General features: G+C 50.9%; 1 protein-coding gene across 3 annotated transcripts; it reads left to right on the top strand.

Moving 5' to 3' along the window:
- The first annotated feature begins 1,433 nt into the window (after positions 1 to 1,433).
- TMPRSS3 (transmembrane serine protease 3) lies at positions 1,434 to 22,535 on the top strand. Of its 3 annotated transcripts, XM_067737319.1 has the most exons (14): positions 2,214 to 2,396; positions 2,817 to 2,955; positions 8,188 to 8,298; positions 9,161 to 9,277; positions 9,664 to 9,787; positions 12,519 to 12,644; positions 13,866 to 13,909; positions 14,406 to 14,571; positions 15,321 to 15,490; positions 17,572 to 17,667; positions 17,881 to 17,883; positions 18,771 to 18,913; positions 19,529 to 19,681; positions 22,518 to 22,535. In XM_067737319.1, exons 1-14 carry the CDS (start codon positions 2,394 to 2,396, stop codon positions 22,533 to 22,535), a joined length of 1,413 nt encoding a protein of 470 aa, XP_067593420.1. In that variant the 5' UTR covers positions 2,214 to 2,393. The 3 variants fall into 3 exon arrangements, with proteins under 3 accessions (XP_067593418.1, XP_067593420.1, XP_067593419.1); XM_067737317.1 differs by lacking the exons at positions 2,214 to 2,396; positions 17,881 to 17,883 and adding an exon at positions 1,434 to 1,460; XM_067737318.1 differs by lacking the exon at positions 2,214 to 2,396 and having other exon boundaries at positions 2,862 to 2,955.
- Positions 22,536 to 26,605: the final 4,070 nt, after the last annotated feature.

Here is a 26,605-nt window from a genome sequence, read left to right as displayed (position 1 = left end):
TTTGGCATTGATGGTCCCATGCTTGGAGCAAGCTCCCCTCTTAGCTGGAGACAGGCTGGGACCTGGGATCCTTTGCTGCAGTGCTTGCACCTGGACAAACATCTCCTAGAGAAACAAAATGCAAAGAAACTATAAAGGATTAAAAATAACTTCGTGCATGCACAGTTAGGACAAATTCTGGACAACAAGATTCAAAAAATACAAAAAGACCAAAAAAAAACCCCACAAAACCCCAACTGCCACTTCTGAAGAGCTGGGAGCAAAAGCAGGGCACTGCGCATGCCCCGTGCACTCAACACCACCAAAAGGGTGGGCAGACCACCTGAGCCACCCTCTGGCCTGACCCCTGGACACACCCCTCCCCTCACCCCATGTAAGAAACAGCTCAACCCCCCTCGGGGAGCGATCAGGGGAACCTGTTACTTGCTTTTGCTCCTTCCTGTGGCCACAGGAGCCCCGATACAGCCCTTCCTGAATTTCCTGTCTGGCCTCTTATCAATTTCTCTTGGTTAAGGAGGCCAAGAGTCCTGGTTAGTATCAGGCTCACGAGACCCACTTTGCCACATCATCAAGGGCTCTACGAAAACATCACTTCCTTCCTGGAGGCCTTCCTCCACCACACCGTCCCATCATTATCTAAACCTCTCCTGGCCTCATCTCTTCCTACTGTTTGTCATCACCTGAGACCACAGGTGAGTGCTTTGTCCCCTCTGCCACCTGCTCTGAGTCTAGATGGCTGGCTCATGGCAGACGGCCCATCAATGTTTGCTGAATCAGTGAATGCACGACTCTCATCTAGCTCACATTCACCCTGGCCTTCCAAAGGGCTTCCTAGTCCCCTGCCCACAGCAGCAGGGCTCTGTGCTTTCCTGATAACACATCTCTAAGCCGTATTGTGTGCAGAAGCCTCTTGGGACGCAGAGGACTCTGCAGAGTGGAGCGGGCAGGGTGTCTCTGTAGAGTGCTGGCTGCGGGTCCCCTGTCCTTTGTCTGCAGAGCGCTGCAAGTCTAAACCTGAGGTCGGGCACACAGGGGGCTCGAAAGCCCCACCAAAGAGTTTCCCTGCCCTGCTGGGTGACCTTGCTCAGCAGCGGGCAGGACCTGCCTGTTCTTTTAAATAAAAGGAGTGCCTGTGTCCCAAAGCCTCTCTTATGAGAAGTTTCTGAAAAGGTTTGCTTACCTTACTTAACTAATTAAAGGCAAGCCACATTTTCCCCTCTCTGGTCGCTGCAGTCAACCACCAGTGGTACTTGATAGTCACTGCCAGGTAGGGTTACCCAGGGGCCCGTGATCAAGCCATTTGCGTGATGATTGAGTCGACAAGGCTGAGTGCCTCGGTGGAAATATTTCCCGGTTGGACTCTCCTGTCGGCAGCCTGCTCACCATCACGCTTGCTTTTATAATGAGAAAGGAAATTATTTCTGCTTTTAATGATGGCGGCTCCAGAAATGGTGAGTGGAGTGGGGGGTGGGGGTGGGGCAGGTGCAGGGGAGAGAAGCCGCTTCTAAAAGATGACTTCTCAACATTTCTGGATGTGAAACCCCCCAACCATGACCTGCTGGGAAGGGACTCCCTTACCTAGGTTCCCCGTTTCAGAAAGCCTTTTGCTGTTGATTCTTATTCTCGTTCTAAAGCCAGGCTGTGGAATTTGCCACAGGCTGACGGTCAGCTGCAGTTACGAGCAAGAATCAAGGTAGAAGATGCTGAATGTGAATTATTAGTTTCCTAAGCTGTTCGTCGAAGCTACTCTCGCAATGGAAATGAAATAAACATTTTTAGCGCATGACTCTTGCTTAGATTTTCCCATGACCACGTGAAACAGCATGAAGACAGAGTTTAAGTGGCTTAATAGTTCCCTTTTGAATTTCAAACATTACAAGTAAATGGAGAGAAAATAACAATGGGTGATCTAAGTATCCATGTTTATATGACTGTTGGAAAGTCTAGGCGTTAGCACGTTGCAGAAGCAACTTCCTGGGGTGCTCTCGCCTGATTCCTCGGAGAGTGAGCTGGAATTCAGTCGGGAACATTTGGACTGTTTCTTTGCTCCCTCTGCCCCTCTTTTGAGTTATTGGAAATGACTTCCAAAGGCTTCTGACCTGTCCGGCATCACGATAGGTGGAATTCTCTTGGAGGAAACAGATCCCCCGTGTAGCTTTTGGGCGAGCCCGCAGTCCCCAGCCACTCCTCCCTTTGCGAGGTAAGGGGGGGGGCGGGGACTGGGCACCCAGAGGGCGAGGATACTTTCATCCTTAATTAGGTCAAGCCTGTGCGAGCCAGGAAAAGGTTGTGTTTACGGGAAGCTCCGAATACTGGGGGTGAGCGTCCCTTCCTTGGTGCTATCTGCATTTTGGGGGCACGGACATGATGTGAGTATCCAGACTTCTTATAGTATGGTAGGTGTATCACCTGCACGGGCCAAGGGTCAAGTTTAAGTGGGACAAAAGAGAGAAGGAAAGAGTTTGAAAGTAATGTATCTTCTGAAAAATAATGGTAACTAACTTCTAAATGGTAAAAGGGCATATCTCTAGAGACATGCTATTCAATTGATTTGAAGATTGGTTGAACAAATAATGGGAAAGTCATACGTTTGGCAGAATTACATTCGTAGTTTCGCTCACTCTCGACGTTTCTGCGTTATCTGCTGTGGCTCAGAAAAAAAAAATGCGTTCTCCCTGGACAAATAGTTTCGATTTATCGGCACTGAAAGCTCTTTATGTGGATTGTCAGACTTCAAAGATTTCACACGACAAAGATTCGTTTGATGCTAAAACTATAAATAGGGACGCGAACGCTCTCTATTCTTTCCTGCGAAGGAGGTGGAGGTAGAGCCTGGTCTCCGAGGTCCTGAAATAGTCACCATGGGGGAAAATGACCCGCCTGCTGCCGAAGCCCCCTTCTCCTTCAGATCGCTTTTCGGCCTTGACGATTTGAAAATAAGTCCTGTTACACCAGGTAGGTGGCACCAGGTATCATTTCTGCCCCGCTTCCCCTCCCCCATATAGATGATGGATGTGGCTGAGTGTACCCCTGGAGAACTATCTCCCCAGGAGCCCTCACACCCACAGGCCGCTTCCTCGTGTTTGCAGAATCCTGGAGAGAAGGGGCATTAGGGGGGCCGTCACTTTGGTTAGCCTCTTGCCAACTCCCTGGAGACAGGTGTTGGTATTCTCTGGATGGAGGTTTTCAGAAATCGAGGCTCCCACTGCCCCTGGGAGTTAGGGGTCAGATCCTGGCCAGGAAATCTCTGAGCCCTCCAGGAATTCCTGACAATCAGTGGTCACCAGCCCTTCCAGAAAACTTAAAATAAGCCGGTTGCCCTAACGATATCAGATACCTAGATTAAAATTCAACAGCAGGTGACGGAGTTGCTCCTAGCAACCGAAGGAAAGAAAGTTGGTTTTGGAAATGGGTCATAAATGCTTGGAGAAATGGCAGACTCCTTCGTGCCTGGATAGGATCTTTCTGGCAAAGACCCTATCAGGACTTGTCACAGGAAGCTGTGGCTCCCTGGTCCTGGCTGCAGTCGGGAAGGCTGAGCCCAGGGGCTGGGTAGAGGGACATCTGGGGCCCCTGGCTAGGGTTCCAGAAATCATGGCATGGGGGCCGCACTAACGATTCCTTTTAAACCACCTGGACAGCGGATGTGGACCGATGGGAGGTGGGAGAAGAGGTTTCAAGTAAGGGAAAATATACACAACTTACAAATGCTTTTCAAAAATTAGCATCAGTGGAAATGAAGAAAAAACATCCTGCAGTTACCTAACCACCCAAACTTAGCTAGTTTTTACATTTTCTTTATTCTCTCCATGCCCTTGACCATAAGTATACACTCACAGGCAGTGCAGGTGCAGACAGGCGTTCTTCCATGTGCTTTTTGGTTTTCTAAATGCCCTTTTTTATAGGATCAGGTAGGTGTGTAGTTTACGTAGCCATTTTGGTCATCATTTGACATATAATTGTTTCTAATATTTTATAATATAAATCATAACATGATAGCACTATACATATTCTTTTCTGCTAAGTTTTGATCATTTCTTCATGATTAATTCCTCGTCATGGGAAGGAATAAAAACTTTTTTAAACTTTTCTTTTTAAGTAAACCAATGCACTGTTTATGAGAGAAATTTAGAAAATACAGTTAATCAAAGTTTTTTTAAGATGACCCACAATTTTACTCTTACTCAGAGATAAACCTATTAGCACTTTATAACTTATTTCTTGCCTTTTTCCTATCAACATATCTGTATTTCTCTTTGGAAGTGAAATATGAAGGTAGACCCCAGAGATATTTTGGGTTTGGTTCCAGACCACTGCAATAAGTAAATATATTTTTTTAAAATTTTATTTATTTATTTATTTTTGGCTGTGTTGGGTCCTTGTCTCTGTGCGTGGGCTCTCTCCAGTTGCGGCGAGCGGGGGCCACTCCTCATCGCGGTGCGCAGGCCTCTCACCGTCGCGGCCTCTCCCGTTGCAGAGCACAAGCTCCAGACGTGCAGGCCCAGCAGTTGTGGCTCAAGGGCCCAGCCGCTCCGCGGCATGCGGGATCCTCCCAGACCAGGGCTCGAACCCGTGTCCCCTGCATTGGCAGGCAGACTCCCAACCACTGCGCCACCAGGGAAGCCCAATAAGCAAATATTGCAATAAAATGAGTCATACTAATTTTTTAGTTTCCCCATACGTATAAAAGTCAAGTTTATTCGATAGCATAGTCTATTCAGTGTGCAATAGCTTTATGCCCCCAAACAATGTACATACCCTAATTAAAAAATTACGTTTTAACTTAAACAATTAACTTCATCGCTAAAAAATGCTAGCCTTTACCTGACTACACAGTGTTGCTACAAAGCTTCAATTTATGAAAACTGCAATATCGGCAAAGCGTGATAAAACGAGGTCTGCCTATACTATTTGTATGATTTTGAAGCTTATTTTTTTTTAACTTAAAAATATTATGTTCATCTTTCCATGACATTAAATAATTAACTAGCCTTTAAGGCTTGGCAAACTATGGCCCCTGGGCCGAATCTGGCCCGCTGTCTGTTTTTATAAATAAAGTTTTATTGGAACACAGACATATCCATTTATTCACATTTTGTCTGGCTGCTTTCAGGCCATAGCTGCAGAGTTGAGAAGTTGTGACGGGACCACTTATGGCCCATAAAGTTTAAAACATTTATGATCGGGTCCTTCACAGAAAAACGTTGCCGACCCCTCTCCTCTATCGTTTTAGATATTTCTATGCCATTTGTTATCTCACCACCTCCCTTTTGTTGGTCACTTAGGCTGTCTCCATCAGTCCGTGTGTCAATATTTTCAAGGTCGCTCCTTTAAGTGTCCTTTACATAGAGATTTGTGTACATCTATGATGACTTTTTAGGATAAATTCCTAGAAGTGGAATTAATAGGTCAAAAATTCTATCCATTTTTTAGCTTTTTGGTACATATTTCCAATTTGACTGTCAAAAAGTTGACACAATTTATACTCTTATGGACTGTTAAGTGGAGATCCATTTCCTTTCACTTTGGACTGCAGTGGAAATAGTAGTAGTAGTAGTAGTAGTAATAATACATTGCAAAGGTGATATGTAATTGTGTCTAATTTGTGGTGTGTTTTTCGTTTCCAGAGGGGTTGAAGGGTTTTTGTGTGTGTGCTTGTTTATCATTTGCATTCCTCCTTTGAAGAGATGCTATACCTTTTGCTTTTTATTCCAAGCATGACCTCAAAGACAGGGCAAGGAGGAGGGGGACCACAGTGGGACCACAGGGCACGCGGCCGAGGAGCCGTAAAGTGGCAAACGTGAGCGGATACAAAGGCGCTGTGACTGCAGGAGGCGCTATAACTGCAGGACACTCTGGATCTACAACTGGGGCTCACTTCCTAAACCTCACTCTTAGATACAGAACAGCTAGAATGATGAGAAGTCATTCTGGGGTTCCTGCTGAGTTTTAAAGTGTGACTGGAGAGCCGGCATCTCAGTAGGGAGAGTGACTGATTGGGGCAGGCTTCCGGAGGCGGGGGAGGTGGAGGGGAGGGGTCTGCTTTGCTGACTCTAAATGGGTCATTTAGAGTCAGGAAACTGAAAGGAACTGGTCTCTGGCCTTGAGATAAAACCACGTTCATTATCCCGAAACCATCCCCAAACCAACCATCCATCCATCCATCCATCCATCCATCCATTCCTTCAATCTACTAACATTTACTGAGGACCGTGGAATGGCTAGTGCCATTCTAGGTGCTGAGAGCACACCCTGGAACAAGCTGCCTGCTCCTGCATCCAAGGCTAAACAAGGACCGTGCGGGTGGTCCCTCTGCCCCGCTCCACACTCACAGCACAGAGTCTGATGTGCATCTCCTATCCCCCCATTCTTCCCTTTCTGCTCCTGCGTTTTCCTTGTTTATTCTTTTCTCCTTTTTTTCCCATTTCATCGCTTTCTTTTTTCCATTTTTGTTTTCTAATTCACTTCTGTTTTGGGCAACCGGGAAGGGTACTGACCATTTTATAATCGCAGTCTTTATAGCCAGAGGATGAAGTTGTGGGTTTCCAAAGACAGACAGGGAGCCTCTTTTTGGCTCTTCCATGGGAGACTCTCGGCCCAACGTCTCCAAGAGCAGGAAAACAGGCCAAGGCAGTCTCCGTCCTGTGTCGTCATGTGAGGCCTGGGAAGCTTCCTCCCCTCCCTACATTCTAACCTTCCTAATTATAAGAGAGGACAACTTCAGCATAGATGTATTTTCAGGATTGATGAGATAATTTGCATGAAATGGCCTGTTCTCCTGAGAGTGAACGTTGCAGTGGAAATCCTCCTGTTGTCCAGAGAGGCTTGCACTTTTGGGTATCTTAAACTCTTCACATCTTCTTTTCTACCAAATCAGCCTTGTTCTATAGGCAAGAACTGGGAAGGGTCTGGGGCTTTACCCTACTTGCAAGCTAACAAGTCAGCCTGACCCAGTCCCACGGATGCTGGCAGAAGACACAGCCCTTCCGTCAGACACGTGTACGCACAGCACAGGTGGCACGAGCATCCTGTTTGAGTAGGTCACGCTTGCCCACCACGTCCCTCAGCAGCAACGTGGAGCGGCCCAGGTGCACGCTGTACATGCAGCGGGTCTGCACCACAGCTGAGGAGCCCTGAGCTGAGGGAATCCACATCTTTTATAATGGGCTTCAAACAGACCTGCACAAGCTTTGTCCCAAAGGAAGAGGTGGTATTTACTAAGCCAGATGTAAATAATAACCTGTCCCTTGCTCCGGAGAAGGACACCATCTCTGTCTTCTAAGGTGTTTGCTCTGCCAGCATCCTCCAAGAGATGGTCTGGAATAAAGGCCCTCGGTGTCTATGCCCAGGACTGGTGGAGAATGACCCGCACATCATCTGGTGACCCTCTCAGAGATCCCAGCTGTCTCTCTCCTGAAAGCACCCTGCTTGGGTTTTACATGTTGCCTTCCTCTGTAGGAAAACATCCTTGGGAGTTGGGGTTCTACCTCCCCTCCGTATTAGTTTCCTAGGGCCACCAAAACATCACAAACTCGGTGGCCTAAAACAGGAGAAATCTATTATCTCTGGAGGCTAGAAGTCTGAAACTAAGGTGACCGCAAGAACTTGCTCCCTCTGACACCTGCAGGGGAAATCCTTCCTTGCCTCACCTTAGATGTTGGGGTTTGCTGATAAATCATGGGTTCCCTGGCTTATAGATGTATCACCCCCATCTCTGTCTTCCTCTTCACATGGCCTCTGCCCGTGTCTCTTCACATCATCTTCCCTCTGTGTGTGTCTGTCTCTGAATTTCCCCTGTTTATGAGGACACCAGTCATTTTAGATTAAGGCCCACATTAATGACCTTGATTTAACTTGATCACCTCTGTAAAGACTCTATTTCCAAATAAGATGATATTCTGGGTTCTGAGGGTTTGAACATAAACATGTCTCTTGGGAGACACAATTCAACCCATCACACCGTCCCCTAACCGAGGACGGATGGAGCTGGGCTGGTGTTGGGGAGCTTGGGGCTCAACTTTTAGAGAACGTGCCCCTGGGTAGGCGGCCATTTCTCGAAGTCAACTCCCTTTGGGCTGGAACATTCTCTGCACTGAGGGCAGGGGGGATGAAGAGCTAAATTTTGTTTTATTTCATTCAGATTCGCTGTTCCGTGGCCTTTTGCTCTCCCCGCTTTTTGGTTTCTAGATGCCGACGCGGTGGCTGCCCAGTTCCTGTCTCTGCTGCCACTGAAGTTCTTTCCCATCATTGTCATCGGGATAATTGCACTGATATTAGCGCTGGCCATTGGTCTGGGCAGTGAGTACCATCCATTATTTAGTAGGTTCTCAAATACCTGTTCAGGCGTTTAGACTTTCACGGGCTCCCCCCTCACACCAACCCGGGCCCGCCACACAGCCCTAATTACTAAGGCAAACACCCTCTGGGTTTGCTGATTTGAGCTTTATTTGCCGGCAGGATCGTGAAGCCGACCAGGGCCCCAGCGGGGCCTTTGGCTGTGGTGGAGGTTTCGTCACCAAGGAGCCTCTGCCCAGTTAACAGTGGCCAAAGGCAGCTGATGAAACTGAACCCACAGGCAGGAGAGGGTGGGAGCGGGTGGAGGAGACAAGGAGGCCATTCATGCCAGGCCAAGCTGGGTTTCAAATAAGGTGCAAGTGGCTTTTGAGAAAGAGAGTCATTTGAATGGTCCCTGATAGGGAACAATTTCGCATTTACTCTTCAAATAGGCGGATCTCAGATCAGTTTAACTCTCCACGTGCTCGGCTTTGGGGTCCATGGTGCCCTCACTTCTCGCCCAGGGTCAGAGAAGGCAGGAGGTAGAGTGGGGGCCAGGGGTCCTCTCTCAAGTCTCCTTGCTCAGCCGGCTTAGCCAGTCGGCCACAGCCATGCACTTTCTCTCTGGACCTTGAGCCACCGGAGTCTAAATTCATCTTGAGTTGTGGCCTGAGGTCACTTAGGGAGACACGGTGGGGTGCAGCTGCCCCACCTGCTGGAATCTGGAACAGAAACTGGGCTGAGGGAAACAGGCTGCTGGCAGTGGTGCCGTTTCAATGCAGCCTTCATGACGCTTGGGCAAGCTCAAGGCCGCGTGGCAGGTGCACGGTTGTCAGTGCTGTGCACTGAAGCAGCCCTTCCCCGACCCCCTCCCTCCTTTCCTCAGTCCACTTTGACTGCTCCGGGAGGTACAGGTGTCGGTCGTCTTTTAAGTGTATTGAGCTGACGGCTAGATGCGACGGAGTGTCCGACTGCAAAGACGGGGAAGATGAGTACCGATGTGGTAAGGTCATGCCTTTTCAGAAGCAGAAGCAGGAGGACGTCAGTACAACCCGACCCTGACCTTCCCCATCTGAGACATGGGTCCAAGGCAATGCCTTTGTTAAGTCATGGGATCCAACTGGCATTCAGCCCAGGAGACCCTGGGCTGGGTATTAAGGGAGGGTCCTTACATGGAGCTAAAATTGGGTTGGTAAGCAAGCAGAAGAGAACTCCAAGAGAGCTCAGGGGTACAGACGATAAGAACTGTGGCCGCCCTGCGTGGGTGGGGCACTGACCAGGGGCAGGTCAGACTCAGCACGGGAGGGTCTAGGCTGGCTGCAGAGAAATTCTTCCGGGTCTCAGGGCTCCTCAGGCCACTAACGACCTGTCTTCCTGTGCATTGGTCAGTCCGCGTGAGCGGTCAGAACGCCGCACTCCAGGTGTTCACGGCTGCCACCTGGAGGACCATGTGCTCTGAGGACTGGAAGAGTCACCACGCTACTGTCGCCTGTGCCCAGCTGGGGTTTCCAAGGTAATTCAGAGAGTGTCCAGCAGTGGGCAGGACATGAGCAGTGATCACGATGAGGGCAGACAGCTGCCGTTTAGCTGAGCACGCACAAGGCACCTGGACATCCCCATGGCAACCCCGCGATGCCTGACATCACAGGCGTGCAAACCAAGGTCCCAACATGCTAAGTGACTTGCTCAAGGTCACATGGGACCTAACGTGTTTGGGGGCGTCTCAGGTCAGGACCCTAGATGCAAACATTCAATAGAGAGCTTCAGAGCTGAGGACTGAGCCCCCAGTTCCTCAGGCCACAGCTTTTGGGCAGCTTCCCGACACCACCCAGCTTGGTCCCACTTCCCAAGGAGCCCCAGGGAGCCAAGTTCGAAAAGTCAGCAATTTAGTGAATGTCCAGTTATTCAAAACAGTTGATTAGCAACAGGTGGAAGAAAGAAACAGGTAGAAGAGAGAACTATTGCAGTGGAATCTCCATGTTTCAACGTTCTGCGTTCCTTATGTGACTTTTTGCACTGGGGCAACACATTTTGGCCCTGATGCGGCCCCGTCCCTCCCCTGGCCCCTCCTTCGGGCCCCCGGTAGCTGCTGTCTTCCTCGGGTGCCCAGGACTGCACTTCTGCTCCTCTTTGTGCCGGACTCTTGGAGTTCAAAACCAGCAGGCTCTGAGTACCCACACTCTCCTCGGGAAGTGGGCATCCCTGTTGGCGCCCAAGGAAACGGGTGTTGAAACCTCCACGCTCTGAGCAGGGAGCCCTGACTTGCAAATCTGAGGCATCACATTCTCAACTCTTTCCTCCAAAGCCAGCGACACCCACCCTCCAGCCCGTATCCCTGACATGTGCCTCTTTCTCACCCGAGACAACCTGGATTCAGAAATCAGCTGCACTTCAAGCCCAACGACAACAGCAAAACACCCACACAATTGCCTTCAGGAATTATGTAGACTTGACCCCTCATAGGCAAGGAGGACGTTCACATACCACACACACACAGCCCACATCACACACCACAAACACACACACGCCACACACACCATGTGCACACATCACATCACACACACGCCAATTACACAGACACACACACAAACCCCACCACCACGGCGCACAGCTGAAAGCTTCCCTTGGGCATTTCTGCTCCATAGGAGGTAGTTCCTTGGACTCACTAGGGGGCGTCCCTTCTTCTTCCCATCTGCCTCCCCTGCTTCTCCCTCCTGGACCACCTCCCCGCCCTGAATCCTTGGCCTCCCCTCTGTCCTGCAGAAGGACCCAGCAGCCCCTCTCTCCTTCTCCCAACCCTTCCCGGCAGTGCTCAGGCATCTCTGCACCCCAGCCGTCTGCGGAGAGGCTCCTTCCTTGTTCCATCTCAGGGCAAGTCTGGAGTATGCAATTTTCCGGTCTGTCCCCTCAACACTGTCCATTTTCTTCCCTCTAAACTTGCTCTGTTCTTCCCTGTTTCTTCAGTTCTAAGATTTGCTTCTGTATCCTTTCTTGTTTATTCTTCCTATTTCTCTCTTGAGAGCCCTCCTTTATCCCCTCTGCTCTATAGCATCCTGTGTCAGAGGCCTGCGATAAAGAATAAAAGATAGACTGGCAACTCAGATTCCCAGCACACCTGCAGCCCCGTCACATGACTGAGGCCTCAAAAACAAGGCGAATAATAATACCAGCTTTAAAGGGTCGCTGTGAGGGTCAAGTGATCTTGGGGCTTTGAAGCCGGCCTGGACCGCAGGGACGCCCTGTAAGAGTCTGTGGTCATGGTTGTTGTTACCACTGAGACTTTGACAATTTATGGGGCTCCAGGTGCAGCCTTTGGGGTCCCTTTGCATCACCCTCACCGCCCCACTGGTGGCCCAGTCCACCTGTATCAGGATCTCCATCTTGGTAACATCCAGCTCTTTCATCTGGTGCCTGACGTATCAGCGGGTTGAGCAATACCTGGGGAGGCTGGAAGGGTCATCGCTGCTGCCTAGATTACATTTTTCTCAAGACTCAAACCTGGCTGCACTTTGTACACCACGTACGCTGCCCACGCCGCCCCCCAGCGTTTACAATCACCTGATGAAATCATGCTTGATAAGCTGGTGAGTTCGTGAGCGAAGCAAGCCAGCGACTCTGTCTTTTGTTCATTCCACGACCTCCCATCTCATAACTCTTTGGATGCCTAATTTGAAAAATATTATTCCCTCTTTTCCATCATTCTCCAGACCTGTTTCCTGACCCTTTAAACACTGGCTTGTCCTGGTGCCCCCGAATCTCTCCGTCTACGTGCTCATCTCTGTAACGGGAGTCCTGCCAGCTCTGGGCAGCCTGGGAAAGTCTTTCATCCCCCCCCACCCCCAGCCTATCGTACCTGGGGCGCTCAGCATCCCCACTTCGGTGCTCACCTGAAAACACTCCACCCAATTCTGTGTTCTGTTCCCTCTGAGGCAAGCTTCAGGCCAAGCAAAGGTCGGTTCAGCTCAATGCATCGGAGTGTCCCCCCAGCTACGTCAGGAAGTGGTCCTCCCTCGCATGTGGCTGGAGCCCATGGTGGGTGGATGGGCTGTGGGGAGAGGGTCGCCCCAGACTCTTCCAGGTCTGGAATACCTTGCTAAGTTGGCAGAAGGAAGCCATTTACGGTTTGGGGCTGCAAAATGACTCCCCTCCCAGTATGATACCTGTATCCTTGTGACTTGAGCCCAGGTAGATTTGCTACAGAGTGAATTCCACACATCACGTCTGTGTTTCCATTGTGCTTGCAGCTATGTGAGTTCAGACACCATCAGAGTGGATTCACTGGAGGAGCAGTTCCGAGAGGACTTCGTTTCCATCAATCACCTCTTGCCAGATGACAAAGTGACCACTTTACACCAGTCGGTGTACGTGAGGTAAGCGGCCAGGTGGTGCTGTGTCCACTTATGTCCACTCATCCGCTGGACCTGTGCATGAGGTTGTGTTCTCCAAGTGCAAGGTGCGGGTTTGGCCACTTTGGTTAGAAGGGTGGACGCACCAGGCTGGGGTACAAGAACTTAATCCCAAGCCAGGCAAATACAGCCCAACAGACAGAGGGAGGAAGGATGGTAAAGGGGTCCCGTGATGCGCGTGCCGTAAATGCAGCATTGCACCGTGCACACGGTGGGCGCTGCTGATGTGTTAGGGGAAAGGAGGGAGGGAGGGAGGAGAAAAAATATTAGAAAGAAAGAAATTAAGAAAGAAACGTATCCTTCTTTATTTACAAAATACTTTAATGTTCACCATTTGTATTACATGTTTCCCCAAAGAAGTCATAAGGAAGGTAAAACGAGGTATCCTTAAATGACAGTCAGGTACCTGAAGCTTACAGGGGTCACCTGTCTGGTGCACAGAGGTACGTCAGGCTTTCTGAACCCACGTTCCATGTGCTCTTCCTGACTCATTGGACCAAACCCCAAGAGGAGTGTGTTCTCTGCTCCAGGAAACACCTGCCTGTCAGCCTATTGTGCAATTGACAGTCGCTCCTGAACCCACGTGAAATCTGCAGGGACAGCTCCTCTCTTGGGTCCTAAAACCTCAGTCTGGTGACACTAGCTATTTCTTGCATGATCATGTGACAGGACTGGGGCTCTAAAGGCAGGAAATCTACAAAGGGATCTACAAAGGGATCCCAGGGTGGATTGTAACATGAGCACCCACCCACGCAAGGGACAGTGTGTGTCATTTCCCGGGCAATCACATCTCAGCTCTGGAGGTGGGGGGAGGTCTTCTCTGACATGCATGTGTCCCAGGCTGCAAGGACTTTGTGGCAGGAGAGCCACAAAACTGACATGCACATGACCCCAGTGTATATTTATATAACATAGCTCATTAGACATTTCTTATCATTAGCTATACAAAGCCTAGAAATACTCAACACCCGGTCACGCACACCATACCTCACTGTAGTCACGTGTTTTATAATGAATTGTGTGACCTCACTCTCGTGGGGTTTTTTTAAATTGTAATCTGTATTCAAGAGCAGGGGAGTAAAGTTTATTTTTCTTTTACCCCAAGATTTAAGTAAAAAAAAAAAAAAGTGTTCGGTTCACAGGCCTCGGGTATTTATCATTAAACGCATTCTTTCTCCACTTTAGGGAGGGATGCACCTCGGGTTACGTGGTTACCTTGAAGTGCTCAGGTGAGAGTTACAGAAACGCAGAGAGAAATGGAAGGAAGCCCTGGCTCACAGGCTCCTGTCCCCCCTCCCCGCTCCTTGGACCGCTCTGTTGGCAGTCCCCTCCTCCCAGGGGCCAGGTGGGAACTCTGTGACCCCCATCTGCCAGGTTGGTGAAGAGAGCCCTGGGCGACTTCTCAGCAGCAGACAGGACCATGGAGCACGATGTCCTGTCCTTCCGTGGTGGCTCCAATCGCCTGACTCTCTGTCACCTTCTCTTCCCCACCCCTCCTGCCAGAAAAGTGTGCACGGGCTGCTTAGTGCCCGCCCCCAGCCTGGGCAGGCACCCTGTGTTCCTGGCAAGGGGGCGCCGTACCTGGCGCTGTGTCCTGACGGGCTTTTCCCACTGCACCCCTACAGCACCCTGCTTGTCCCACGCCGCAGGGGACCTGCCCCCCCCATCCCTCACCCTGTGCTCCTGCCAAAGCTCCCGCCCCTGCCCCTCCCTCTCGCTCTGCAGTCTGCGGTCTGAGGACGGGCTCCAGCCCGCGCATCGTGGGTGGCAACGTGTCCTTGCTGGCTCAGTGGCCCTGGCAGGCCAGCCTGCAGTTCCAGGGCTACCACCTGTGCGGAGGGTCCGTCATCACCCCCGTGTGGATCGTCACTGCTGCCCACTGTGTTTATGAGTGAGTTCTCCTGACCTCCTTGCGGGGGGTCCTCATCTTCTGCAGACCCCCATCCCAGTCCGGGCCATGTTGGGACAGGGCTGATTTGGGTGGTCGACAGCAGGGCAGGTCCAGAAAGCAGGAAGACAGACCGGATGGTCACAAAGTAATGTCCCCGGGGCGGGGCACCTTCCTTCTTCACTGTGGATCCAGCTCCATCAGCTGGGTGAGACTGGTGACCCCGGGCTCATTTTAAGGATCTCTGGCCCGCAGCTCTTACAGAAAAGAGAGAAGGAAGAGGAAGGAAGCTCTCGCGGGAGGGAACCCAGCAACGTAAAGGCCCTAGGCCTCCCCGTAGCTCATCACAGTGGACCATGCTGTGGCTGAGAGGGAGAGGGAGGGTGCAGGGTAGGCAGGGGTGTCCCCAGAGCCACCCCTCCTTGAGTCTCTCTCCAGGGGGGTGGCTTGGAAGAAAACCACAGAAGATACTTCCAAACACAGGGGCAATTGTCCCCGTTATTTCCACCTCCCTCTACTTCGGTTTCTGATGGAGAACAGACCCTGATGGACTCTCACAGGGAGCAAAGTTCAGCTCACTTCTCAAATGCCCAGAGGTGCAAAGAGCAAGGCCTGTCTAGGAAATGCATAGGGTGGGTCTGTGCTTCTGCAGGGCTTGGTGGGGGGGACGTCTGCTGGCATCTCCTTGGCACCGGCTCTCGGGACACCTGAGGGGTCCGTGGGTTAACGTGCTTGGGGCTTTCTCATTTTAGTCTCTACCTCCCCAAGTCATGGACCATCCAGGTGGGCCTCGTTTCTCTGCTGGACAGTCCAGCCCCCTCCCATCTGGTGGAAAAAATCATCTACCACAGCAAGTACAAGCCAAAGAGGTTGGGCAATGACATCGCCCTCATGAAGCTGGCCGGGCCTGTCACTTTCAACGGTACGTCTGGGTCTCTGTCATTTTGTTGCTATCCTTTGTTTCAAGAGAATTTGAATTGCTTGTTGAAGCATGGTGATGAAGGCTGCCTTACAAACTCTGCCAGATAATTCCAATACGGGATTCATTCCCGCGTTGGCCTCAGTTGACCGTCTCTTTGTATTAAGTTGTGATTTTCCCCCTTCTTGGTATGATAAGAAATCTTCAGTCACATTCTGGTCATTTGGACCATCGTGTTAGGAGACGTACATCGTAAGGAGACGTACCTCGTAAGGAGACGTACGTCTTCAATGTTAGCAGACGGTCACCCTGTTCAGGTTCACTCTGCAGGTCCTGGCCTGCTTCTGTGGGCTGTGGTTCTGATGATTATTTGACTTCAGAGCCTGTGTGGTTCTACTTTGGTCAACTTGGTTTGGCTGGGGCCACGGGGGCCCTCACTTGTGCTACTTCCTTTCTGCTGGTACCACCTGGAGATTAAAGGGACTTCCCCAGGCCAGACGACCCGGTGCCTGGGGGTGGTAGAAGGGGGTCTCAGGCACGTGGGAACAAAGAGCTTTTTCTTGTGTCGTGTTTATTGTGGTGAGGTCCCCACCCATCTGCCTGGTGTCTCAATCTTGGCTGAGAAAGAGAGGGCCTCCCAGGCCAGCCAGCTGCTCGTGGTGGGATCTTCCCCGCAGCCCTTTCTTTCCAAGTCAGAAGACACTGGGAATCTCCAGCTCCTGGAAATACTCAGAAACGTTCTCTCCCAACCAGCTGCTGAGTTCAGAGGCTCTGTTTCTCCACAGAAACGTCAAGTCCTGACTCCCGGAGGTTTCAAAAACACCAGAAAAGCCGCACAGGACAGAACTTTCCGAGGTGTTGCAGATGCAGCAAAGCATATGAGCTTACTCCTAAATAAGTGAAAGCCCCCTGCTGCTTCCCAAGGACTAGGGCAGCTCAGAGAGCAGCAGAGTATGATAAACAAGGCCCCTTGTCGGAGCAGGATCCTGGCTCAGGACCAGCAGCAGGTTGGACCTGGCAGAATCAACAGTGTGTTTATCACACAGCACACAGAATTCTCTACGTATCACACTCGGAAACAAATATTTCTAGAGAAACAAAGAAATTGTAAAGGTGGTGTTGGTTTGTTAATTATGATTAATGACCCTTGGTTATAAAGAACTGAGGTGCCAACACTTGCACTTTGACAAAAATTAGAATGAGTGCCCTTCCCCCTTCTACCTCTCCTCTAGCTGCCCCGGAAGCTTAGCGTGTCCCAGAACGCGGGCACACGAAGTCCCCGTGACAGTCTTTGGTGGAGGGCTTACGTGACACAGGCCACGTGGACAGGCAGGCTCGTCGCCTCCAGATATGTCAGGAGGGATGGGAATATTCACACACTGTTGGTCCATAAAGCAGCGTGCCCATGGTCTAGAACAAGAGCAGGCAGGCTATGGCCCATGGGCTGAATCTGACCCTTTGCCTACTTTTGTAGATAAAGTTTTATCGGCCCACGGCCTGGCCCATTTGTTCACCACGGCCCGTGGCTGCTTTCATGCTACTGTGGCAGAGGTGAGGGTTGAAACAGAGACCACGTGGCCTGCCAAGCCTAAAATATAAAGTATTTGGCTTTTTTTTTCTTTTTTTTTTTTTTTTGCGGTACGCGGGCCTCTCACTGTTGTGGCCTCTCCCGTTGCGGAGCACAGGCTCCAGACGCGCAGACTCAGCGGCCATGGCTCACGGGCCCAGCCGCTCCGCAGCATGAGGGATCTTCCCGGACCGGGGCATGAACCCGTATCCCCTGCATCGGCAGGTGGACTCCCAACCACTGCGCCACCAGGGAAGCCCTATCTGGCTTTTTATAGAAAATATGCTGAGCCCTGGTCTGGACTCCCTCATGTTGCCACGGTCTCGGGTTGTTTTAAAGTTTCAGGGCTCTGGTGGGCGAGGGGTCCCTACTCTGAGCAAATAGCTTCCAAACGACCAGGGACCTGGCCTTTCTCTGGGAGCTGGCTTGAGCTGCCGGAGCGGTAGGCACTGAGAAGACGGTTTTCTCAGACCACAGCTGCCACAGGCTTGAAAGCTCTTGTTTCCTCTCCAAACAGAGATGATCCAGCCAGTCTGTCTGCCCAACTCCGAAGAGCACTTTCCTGATGGGAAGATGTGCTGGACGTCAGGCTGGGGGGCCACAGAGGATGGAGGTCAGTGTTCTGAAATCAAGATTCTGAGTCCAGGGTGCCTAGAGCCGAGAGGGCTGTGGGCCTGCTCCCCAGGCTCCCCGTGTAATGTCCCCGCCCACGTGTCCCGGTCGGGGTGTAGCGCAGAGCCCCAGCCGGCCGCTGAGACATGAGAGGAATGGGAGGCGGGTGTGCCCTGTGGTGAGCCTGTAATACGTGAAGGTCACAGTTTACAAGCAGGTGAAGTTAGAGGGTGTCGATCTGTTCGGGTGGGTGGCGAGGCTGACCCACCGCAGATGTGTTAGTGTCTTGTCGCTGCTGTAACAAATGACCCCAAATTTACTGGCCTAAAGCAATGCACGTGTATTACCTTACAGTTACGGGGATCAGAAGTCATAAATCAGTGTGTCGGGAGGGCTGTGATCCTCCCAGAGGCTCTGGGGGAGGATCCGTTCCCACGTGTTCCAGCCTCTAGGGCCCCTGCATCTCTTGCTTCTGCCCTCACCTCCACCTTCAAGCCAGCAGCACAGCATCTTCCAATCTCTCTCCCCTCTGACCTCCGCTTCTCCTATCATCACATCTCCTTCTCTGACCCTTTGAAGGACCCTTGTGATTAGATTACACTTAAGGTCCACCCAGAGAGCCCGGCATCGTGTCCCCATCTCAAGGTCTTATCACATCAGCAAAGTCCCTTTTAGAAGGTGACACGGTCCCTGGTTCCAGGGGTTGGGATGTGGATGCCTTTGGGAGTACAAGTTTCTGCTGACCACCCCCAGGTTCCACCCCAAAGCTGTGAGTGGGATCTTCACGTGCCTCAGTTTCCCTGCTGTCATCTGGGTTATTCTGGGAACTAAATAGACTGGTGTAGGTCAAGTGCTTGGCCCAGGACAGGCTCTGGCAGGGCGGGGGGGGGCCCTGTTGGCTACATTTGCCCCCCGTCCTCCCACATTGGTGACCTTAGGGAAGTGAGTGGCCCTGACATGAAGCAGCGGGGTCCCCCAGCCCACTCCCCAGGGTGCAGAGCTCTAAGGCCATCCACCTCCAGGCTTCCCCACCCGCATGCAGGCCCCCTGAGTTCCCGGTGGGGGCCCCCCGCACCACACGAACCACCCCCTGCTCTGACCCAGGCGATGCCTCCCCGGTCCTCAACCATGCGGCTGTGCCTCTGATCTCCAACAAGATCTGCAACCACAGGGACGTGTACGGTGGCATCATCTCCCCCTCCATGGTCTGTGCTGGCTACCTGAAAGGCGGTGTGGACAGCTGCCAGGTAGGGGCCCCTGGTGACCCCTGGGGGCCACGCTGCGAGCAAGGCGAGGCTCTGCTGTGGCAACCCAGCCTGCGGGAGAGGCCACCACCAGCATGTCCCTGTGACTGACTGAAAAGCAAATTTACAGGGCGTGGGAAGAAGTTTGCTCAGGATATCAGTGTTTACCCAACGCTCCCCTCTGCCTGGGTGCTGGGCAGTGGGAAGGGTCTCGGAGTTTGCAGAGGGACCAGACGGGCAGAGGGCAGGTGGGGACCAGGGAATCCAGTCTGCAAAGCTACAGTGGGCGAGACTCCAGCACTGCCTGGTCCAGCCGAAGCCCCTGGCCAGGCAGACCCTCCCTCTGGAGCATCCCTCTGTTTCCCCAGCTGCCTTGACCTTCGTGGGTTCAGGGTACCAAGATCTGGCAGGGAGATGGCTGCAGGGGGACTGTCCCCAAAGGATAAGGACCCCACTATTAGGGGTACAAGTCAGTTCCAGAAGGACTGGGGGGTGAATGCAGAGCCATCTTCATGCTGTATTTTGTGATAGAGTGAAGGGGGGGATCCTGCCACCAGGACAAGGGACACACCATGGCAGTGCCTGTTGTGTGCCCTTTGCTCTTTCCTTGTCATCCAGGGAGACAGCGGGGGGCCCCTGGTGTGTCAAGAGAGGAGGGTGTGGAAGTTGGTGGGAGCCACAAGCTTCGGCATTGGCTGTGCCGCGGCGAACAAGCCCGGAGTCTACACCCGCATCACCGCCTTCCTGGACTGGATTCATGAGCAGATGGAGGTGGGTGCAGCGCCGCCCCTGCCCTGGAATCTCGTGCTGGTGCCCGTCAGTCAGTCCACCTCTGGCATCCCTTCCGTGGGACCCCAGTCCTGCTGTCCGGAGCCAGGAAGTGATCAATCAGTTATCGATTTGTCAAGCAGTGACTTTGTGCTTCTGGGCGTTAGACTGAGCAGGGCTAATCCCACAGACAAGGCCCTGACGGGGTGGGCATGGCGGGTGGGCACACACGGGGCGAGTGTTGCTGGGACGTGAAGGAAACATGCTTCCACCAACTGGGGAAAGGAGGAGGGGCAGCCGAGGAAGAGCCCTGGGGGACGGGAACCAGCCAGGTGGGCACGTGTGGGTGTGGAGACAGGTGGGGGATGGAGAGTCTCCAATCAGGAGGGGTCTGGGCGGTTCTGTGCTTTGGGGGGGCCTCCCTGTGGGCGGTCGGGGGTGGTGCTGGAGGAGGGAGATGGGTCAGTGAGGCTGGCTTGGCAGGACCAGGGCTGGCAGGGGGAGCCCTGGTGATGGCGGGAGGAAGAATGGGACGCCCAGGGACAAGGAATGCCCCAGCCTACTCCAGGCCCCAGTGCAATGGCTTAGAAGACAGGGGGAGACACCCACCTAGGGAGCGAGAGCCTGGACAGCCCGGCCTTCCACCCCACGGGCGCGCAGCAGATGTTTGCGGACCTGATCACCGGCTCTGAGTCCCACGTCAGGCCTTGGACCAATTTCAAAGAACTTTTTTTTTTTTTTTTTTGGTGTATTTTGTTGTTGTTGTTTTCGTTGGGTTTTTTTGAGGCAAACTTTACACAGAGTGAAACTGACCATTCTAAAGTGAAAATCTGGGGGCATGTAGCCCATTCACGATGTTGGGCTGCTGCCGTCTCTACCTAGTTTCAGAATATTTTCATTTTCTGGAAATAAGACTTCATTAAGCAGTCGCTCCCTGTTCCCTGTCCCCCGGCCCCCAGTGACCAGTAACCTGCTTTCTGTCCTGGTAGATCAAGACCTTTAAAATGCTCCTTTTAATTTAAAGCATTTGGCTAAGAAGGACCAAACTCCTCAAGTGCCTTGGTGTTAATTTCCACTTCTTCCTCCTTGAATATTTGCCTTAAATCAGGAGCTACGAGCAGGGCTGAGGCCCCAGGACCGGGCCTGGCTGGAATTCCAGCCCTGCTGTTGTATAGCTGTGTGTCCTCTGCAGGCAAATAGTGCCAGCCCATTGCAGGGCAAGGCTAGGAGACAGGCCTGCCGGGGACTTCTGCTGGGGCGCATTTTGCTGTTAGCTGACCGCCTGGCCCAGCGCTGAGGGCTGTGCAATGCTCTTCAGCCCCCAGTTCAGCCCCAATCCCTCACCCCCTCAGAAAACAGACGTTTGAAAGAGCAGCCTCCTCACTGCAGTGGCTGCAAACAGCCCGTGAGCAGGATTGAGACGGGTGAGGGTCATGTGGGCCGGGGGGGTGGGGGCATCACGTGGGTACAGGGAGTGGAGGACCCTCCGCATTCGCCCAGGGAGCCTCGGAGGTGCAGCTCCACGACGCTGCCCCCAGGCTCAGAGGGTCCGTGGGACCAGGCTTGCTGTAGGGGTAGGTTGAAGAAGTTCGGCCCAGTCCTGAGCTGGTGGGGAGGACCAGGTTCCAAAATCAGTCTGGGAGGTTCGGACAGAGGGGTCCTGACCTCTCAGCCCATTTCCCCCAGCACCGCCCTGGCTGTGGGGCCCTAGGACCATTCCCATATTAGAGGTGAGGGGACCCACAGAAGCCCCCCGCCGAGGCTGATAAGGGCAGGGTGAGTCTAACCAGCTCCGTGAGCCCAGCCCCCCACCCTGCAAAGCTCAGTGATGGACCTCCAAGCGGGGCCGCAGAGCACTCCTCCTGGCTGCCCGCTAGCGTTGAGGGTCCAGAGGGTCTGATCGGACGCCCTGGCGATTCTGAGGCAGGGGTCTCCGGGGCACACTCTGAGGACGTGGGGGGATTTTAGAAAGGACGCTTCTTCCTCCCAGAGCTTGAGAAGCAGGTTCTCCTGGATGTAGGTGGACGGCTCCCCTGAGGCCTGGGAGAGCATCTCAGCCACGGCAGCCTCTGGCATCTGAAGGCCTGTGTGAGTCACGCCTCTCTTCAAACGTCTCTGGGACGACCCAGAAGAGGCTTCCCTCCCATGAGCGTTTTCCAGCGGGCCTGCATTTTTATTTATTTTTTATTTTTTGTGGTACGCAGGCCTCTCACTGTTGTGGCCTCTCCCGCTGCGGAGCACAGGCTCCGGACGCGCAGGCTCAGCGGCCATGGCTCACGGGCCCAGCCGCCGGGGATCTTCCTGGACCGGGGCACGAACCCGTGTCCCCTGCATCGCCAGGCGGCCTCTCAACCACTGCGCCACCAGGGAAGCCCCGGGCCTGCATTTTTAGTCGTTTCTTTTGAACTTTGATGTGAGGGCCTTCCAATAGCTCTCACACCTCGAGGGGAATCACCCCAGTTTTTAGCTGATGCTAAAGCTTGCCGCATCACCTTCATTTTCATCCAGTAGTTTTCTCTCTCTGCTGGACGCTTAAAATGAAATTGTTGCAACTCAAAGAGAGACACAGGAACGCTGATACTAAGAGCTGGAAACGATGGAATAGTCTCAGGTCGATGACGGAGACGGCGGGGGTGTGGCAGGTTGGAGGTGTGGCACAGGGAAGGGGAGCTATTTCACACTTACCTGGAATCCGCATGGAGCAGAGGCCAACTTTGTCCCCATCAGTCGTGAACAGCTGACGCTCCACTCAGGGTACAGTCAGGTGCTCACTCCATCTTAATATTAGAGAGATGCCTTGAAGCGCTGAAAAAGATAATACCTGTGTTTTCATTTCTAGAGGGACCTGAAAACTTGAAGAGAAAGAGGCAGGTTACCACCTTGAGTTCCGGCCAAGATGGAGACATCCCTGTCCTTCCATGGATTCTAACAGCAGAGCCAAAAGAAGGAGCATCTTTTCGTTCCTCTACATCTAGAGCAATTTTCTTCTGTCACCTCTAACAAGCCAGAGGGGCATTGGACTGAAATGACCCCGAACCTCCTTTCTGATCTCCACTAAGAACAGAAGCAGGAATGCCTCCAAAGTGCTACAGTTTCCTTGTCCATCTGGTTTCCTCCCCTGCAAAGCGATCCACACCTTAGCCCCTCAACAAAGACACGGCAGCCTGGACCTGCAGGAGCGCGGTCAGTGCAGATGCAGCTGTCTGTGCCTTTTTATCCGGGCACCAGAACCTACCCAATTTTCTACCAGGATCTCCTTTGACATGTGGGAACGTAAGATTATAGTTTGAGGTCTATTTCTGGTATTTTTTGTAGCCTTTGGTGCTTGAGGTATCATTGTCCCTTGCTTCCAGAGGATGTCCCCTTTCTTAGTGCATTCATCCCTCCGAGCTTGTCTGAATGAATCCTGACTGCTCATATACGCTTAATGCAAGAGGCTCAATTGATTTGATCTCTTCTGTATCCATCGTGGGTTTTATATTCTAACAGAATTTTCTGTTAGAACAGGTTTCTCGGCAGATCAGAATCATCTGCTATTACATCACAGGGCTCAGAAGCAGAGTAAGAAAAGAAAGTACTAAGTCAAAGCCACCTAAACCTCACACAACGGTACTGAGGCAGACTAGACAGTCTCAAGTCGTTAAGAGGCCAGAGGTGTCCCTACCTCTCTGTATGGGCCCATTCATCTCCCACGCAGCTGTAGGATTAGAGACCCCTTTCTGTACCCACACACCTCCTGCGGTCCACATAACACACACCTAACAGAGGAAGGTTACCTGGTAAGTAATCACTGTCCAGTGGTGCTTTATCACAAATGACTTCATCAGGATATGAATCCGTTGCTTTGCCTGAGGTAACAGTGGGAAAGATGGGTGAGTTTCAAAGAGCTCAGAGATGGGTCCAGGTACCCGGCGAAGGGCCGGCTCCAGGGAGCCTCCATGTGTGAGAAGGGGATGGGGAAGATAGGGAGGGAGAACTAAGGGCAAACCTCATCTGATGCACCTCACTGTATCATAGTCACTGCACAGATCTCTGTACATGTCAGAAAGTGACAAGACCATTTTTATTTTAAGTGGGTCTGCCCAGCTCTCTTTGAAAGCAGTGGTAGCTCACCAAAGCATCTTGAGAAAGAGGAACAAAGCTGGAGGTATCACTCTCCTGATATCAAACTATCCTACAAAGTTTCAGTCATCAAAACAGTATGGTACTGGCACAAAAACAGACACACAGATTAATGGAACAGGATAGAGAGCCCAGAAATAAACCCACACTTATATAGGCAATTAAACTACACCAAAGGAGGCAAGACTATACAGTGGAGGAAAAGACAATCTCTTCAGCCACATGCATAAGGATGAAACTGGCCTACTTTGTTATACCATGGACAAAAATAAACTCAACATGGATTAAAGACTTAAATGTAAGACCTGAAACCACAGAATTTGTAGAAGAAAACATAGGCAGTAAAATCTTTGACATTGGTATTAGTATTATTTTTTAGATCTGTCTCCTCGGGCAAGGGCAAGAAAACCAAAAATAAACAAATAGGACTATATCATACTAAAAAAACATTTTGCACAGTGAACGAAACCCTCAACAAAATGAAAAGTCTGCCTACTGAATTGGAGAAGATATTTGCAAATGGTATATCCAAAAAGGGGTTAATATCCAAAATATATAAAGAACTCATACAACTCAATAGCCAAAAACCAAACAATCCAATTTTAAAAGTGGGCAGAGGACCTGAATAGACATTTTTTCCAAAGAAGACATAGAGATGGTGGACAGACACATGAAAAGATGTTCAACATCAATAATCACCAGGAAAATGCAAATCAAAACCATCATGAGGTATTACCTCACACCTGTCAGAATGGCTATTATCAAAAAGAACACAAATAACACATGTTGGTGAGGGTGTGGAGAAAGGAGAACCCTTGTGCACTGTTGGTGGGAATGTAAATTGGTGCAGCCACTATGGAAAACAGTATGGAGGTTCCTCACAAAATTAAAAATAGAACTACCATTTGATCCAGCAATTCTGCTTCTGGGTATTTACCCAAAGGAAACAAAAACACGAATTGGAAAAAATATATGCACTGCTGTGTTCATTGCAGCATTGTTTACAATAGCCAAGATATGGAAGCAATTTGTGTCCATCAGCAGATGAATGGATAAAGGAGATGTTGTGTATATATGCAATGGAATATTATTCAGCCATAGAAAGGAATGGAATCTTGCCATTTGTGACAACTTGAGTGGACCCTGAGGATATTATGCTAAGTAAAATAAGTCAGACAGAGAAAGACAAACACAAAAATGAAAGAAATATTTCACTTACACGTGGAATCTAAAAAACAAAACAAATGAGCAAACATGACAAAACAGAAAAAGGCTCATAGATATAGAGAACACATGGATGGTTGCCAGAGGGGAGGGGGGTGAGGGTTGGGTGAAATGAGTGAAGGAGATTAACGGGTACAAAATTCCAGCTGTAAAATAAATAAGGCATGGGGATGTAACGTACAGCACAAATATAGTCAATAATACAGTAATAAGTTTGTATGGGGACAGTTGCTAACTAGACCTATCCCAGTGATTGTTTCATAATATATTTAAATGTCGAATCACTCTGTTGTACGCCTGAAACTAACATAATATTGTACGTCTGCTATACTTCAATAAAAAAACAATGTTCTATAGGAAAAAAGAATAAGAAGTCATCAAGTTCTTCAGATTTCAGTCTATAATGGTATCATGGCACATAATCATTTGTTAGTTTAAATAAACCCATATAACTTCACTAAATTTACCCTGTTATACATAAAATAATACTCCAATTAAAAAAAAAAGAAAGTAGTGGTAACTCACGTATTGAAGATCCAAGCTGTGAAAAGTTGAAAGATTTCATATGTGATCATCTCAGTTTTGAAAACTTGACTTTGGGGTCAATGCACTTTAGCCTGTTGTGGTTTCCTTCTGCTAGCTTGCTGGGAAAGACTTGCTGTCTTACATCTTTCAAAGGGTCCTGGATAATACTAATGGTGGGGAGTTACTCGGTGTGTGCTGGGTCCTGACCCTGTTCTAAACCTGTTCCCTACGCTTACTTGCTTTATCGTTACAGCACCCCTACGACACAGGGTTTACCACTAGTTCCAGTCGCAGATGAGGAAACCGACTTGTGAAAGTGACGAGATTTTCCCAAGACCACACGTCGGGCCAGTGGGGTACATCATACCAGCAGGAATTAAAGCAATAAACTAATTGCAAAGCTACATTCTTTCACATTTGAGTCCAAAGAGACTTTGTGCCACCAGTTTGAACCCATCTGAGATGTAGTAGTGATTCAAAGTCGTGATCGACTTTGTCCTCTAGAAACGTTTGGTTCCCATGGAGCCGTTTGCTGGCTTAAGGTTCTCGAGTAAAGCGGTTTGTCATCTTGTTCCTTTTCTCCTGTGCCTACAACAGCTTGACACCTACCTCACACCTGGCAGCCAGGCCACAGCAGGAGCCGGGAGAGAAGGCCATGGCTGGAGCGTCCCTAACCTGCAGCCCAGCCACAGCCAGAGGAACACACCATAGATGAGGTGGGCTGCCTCCCCTGACGGCTCAGACCTGAAGAAGCAGCTGTGAGGCATCCGTGTCCCGAGGTAGTAAATGAGGGAGCCCCACCTGCGCCCAGACATCCAGGACAGTGGCTGGGAAACAGCTCCTCCCCCTCTCTCTCTTTCTCTCTTTCTCTCTCCCTCTCTTTCTGGTACTTTAGTATTTGATATGGCTGTATTTAAATATGTTTATAAGAATTGCAGAAGACCTAACAATATTATAGAAAGCTTGGAAACAGAGTATTAAAAATTGGTCCGGGGCTTCCCAGGTGGCGCAGTGGTTAAGAATCCGCCTGCCAATGCAGGGGACACAGGTTCGATC

Source organism: Pseudorca crassidens, chromosome 5, assembly GCF_039906515.1.
Source record: "Pseudorca crassidens isolate mPseCra1 chromosome 5, mPseCra1.hap1, whole genome shotgun sequence".
Taxonomy (NCBI): domain Eukaryota; kingdom Metazoa; phylum Chordata; class Mammalia; order Artiodactyla; family Delphinidae; genus Pseudorca; species Pseudorca crassidens.
Note: the sequence above shows the minus strand (reverse complement) of the source record. Positions and strands in the feature narration are given on the sequence as shown.

What these genes read in the sequence shown, in the direction of transcription:
- TMPRSS3 (XM_067737317.1), top strand. Translation starts at nt 1,434, where the DNA reads ATGGCGGCTCCAGAAATGGTGAGTGGA. An exon ending in GCTGGCCATTGGTCTGGGCA is followed by an intron (nt 8,299 to 9,160) that starts GTGAGTACCATC and finishes TCCTTTCCTCAG; the next exon opens with TCCACTTTGACTGCTCCGGG. An exon ending in GGAAGATGAGTACCGATGTG is followed by an intron (nt 9,278 to 9,663) that starts GTAAGGTCATGC and finishes TGCATTGGTCAG; the next exon opens with TCCGCGTGAGCGGTCAGAAC.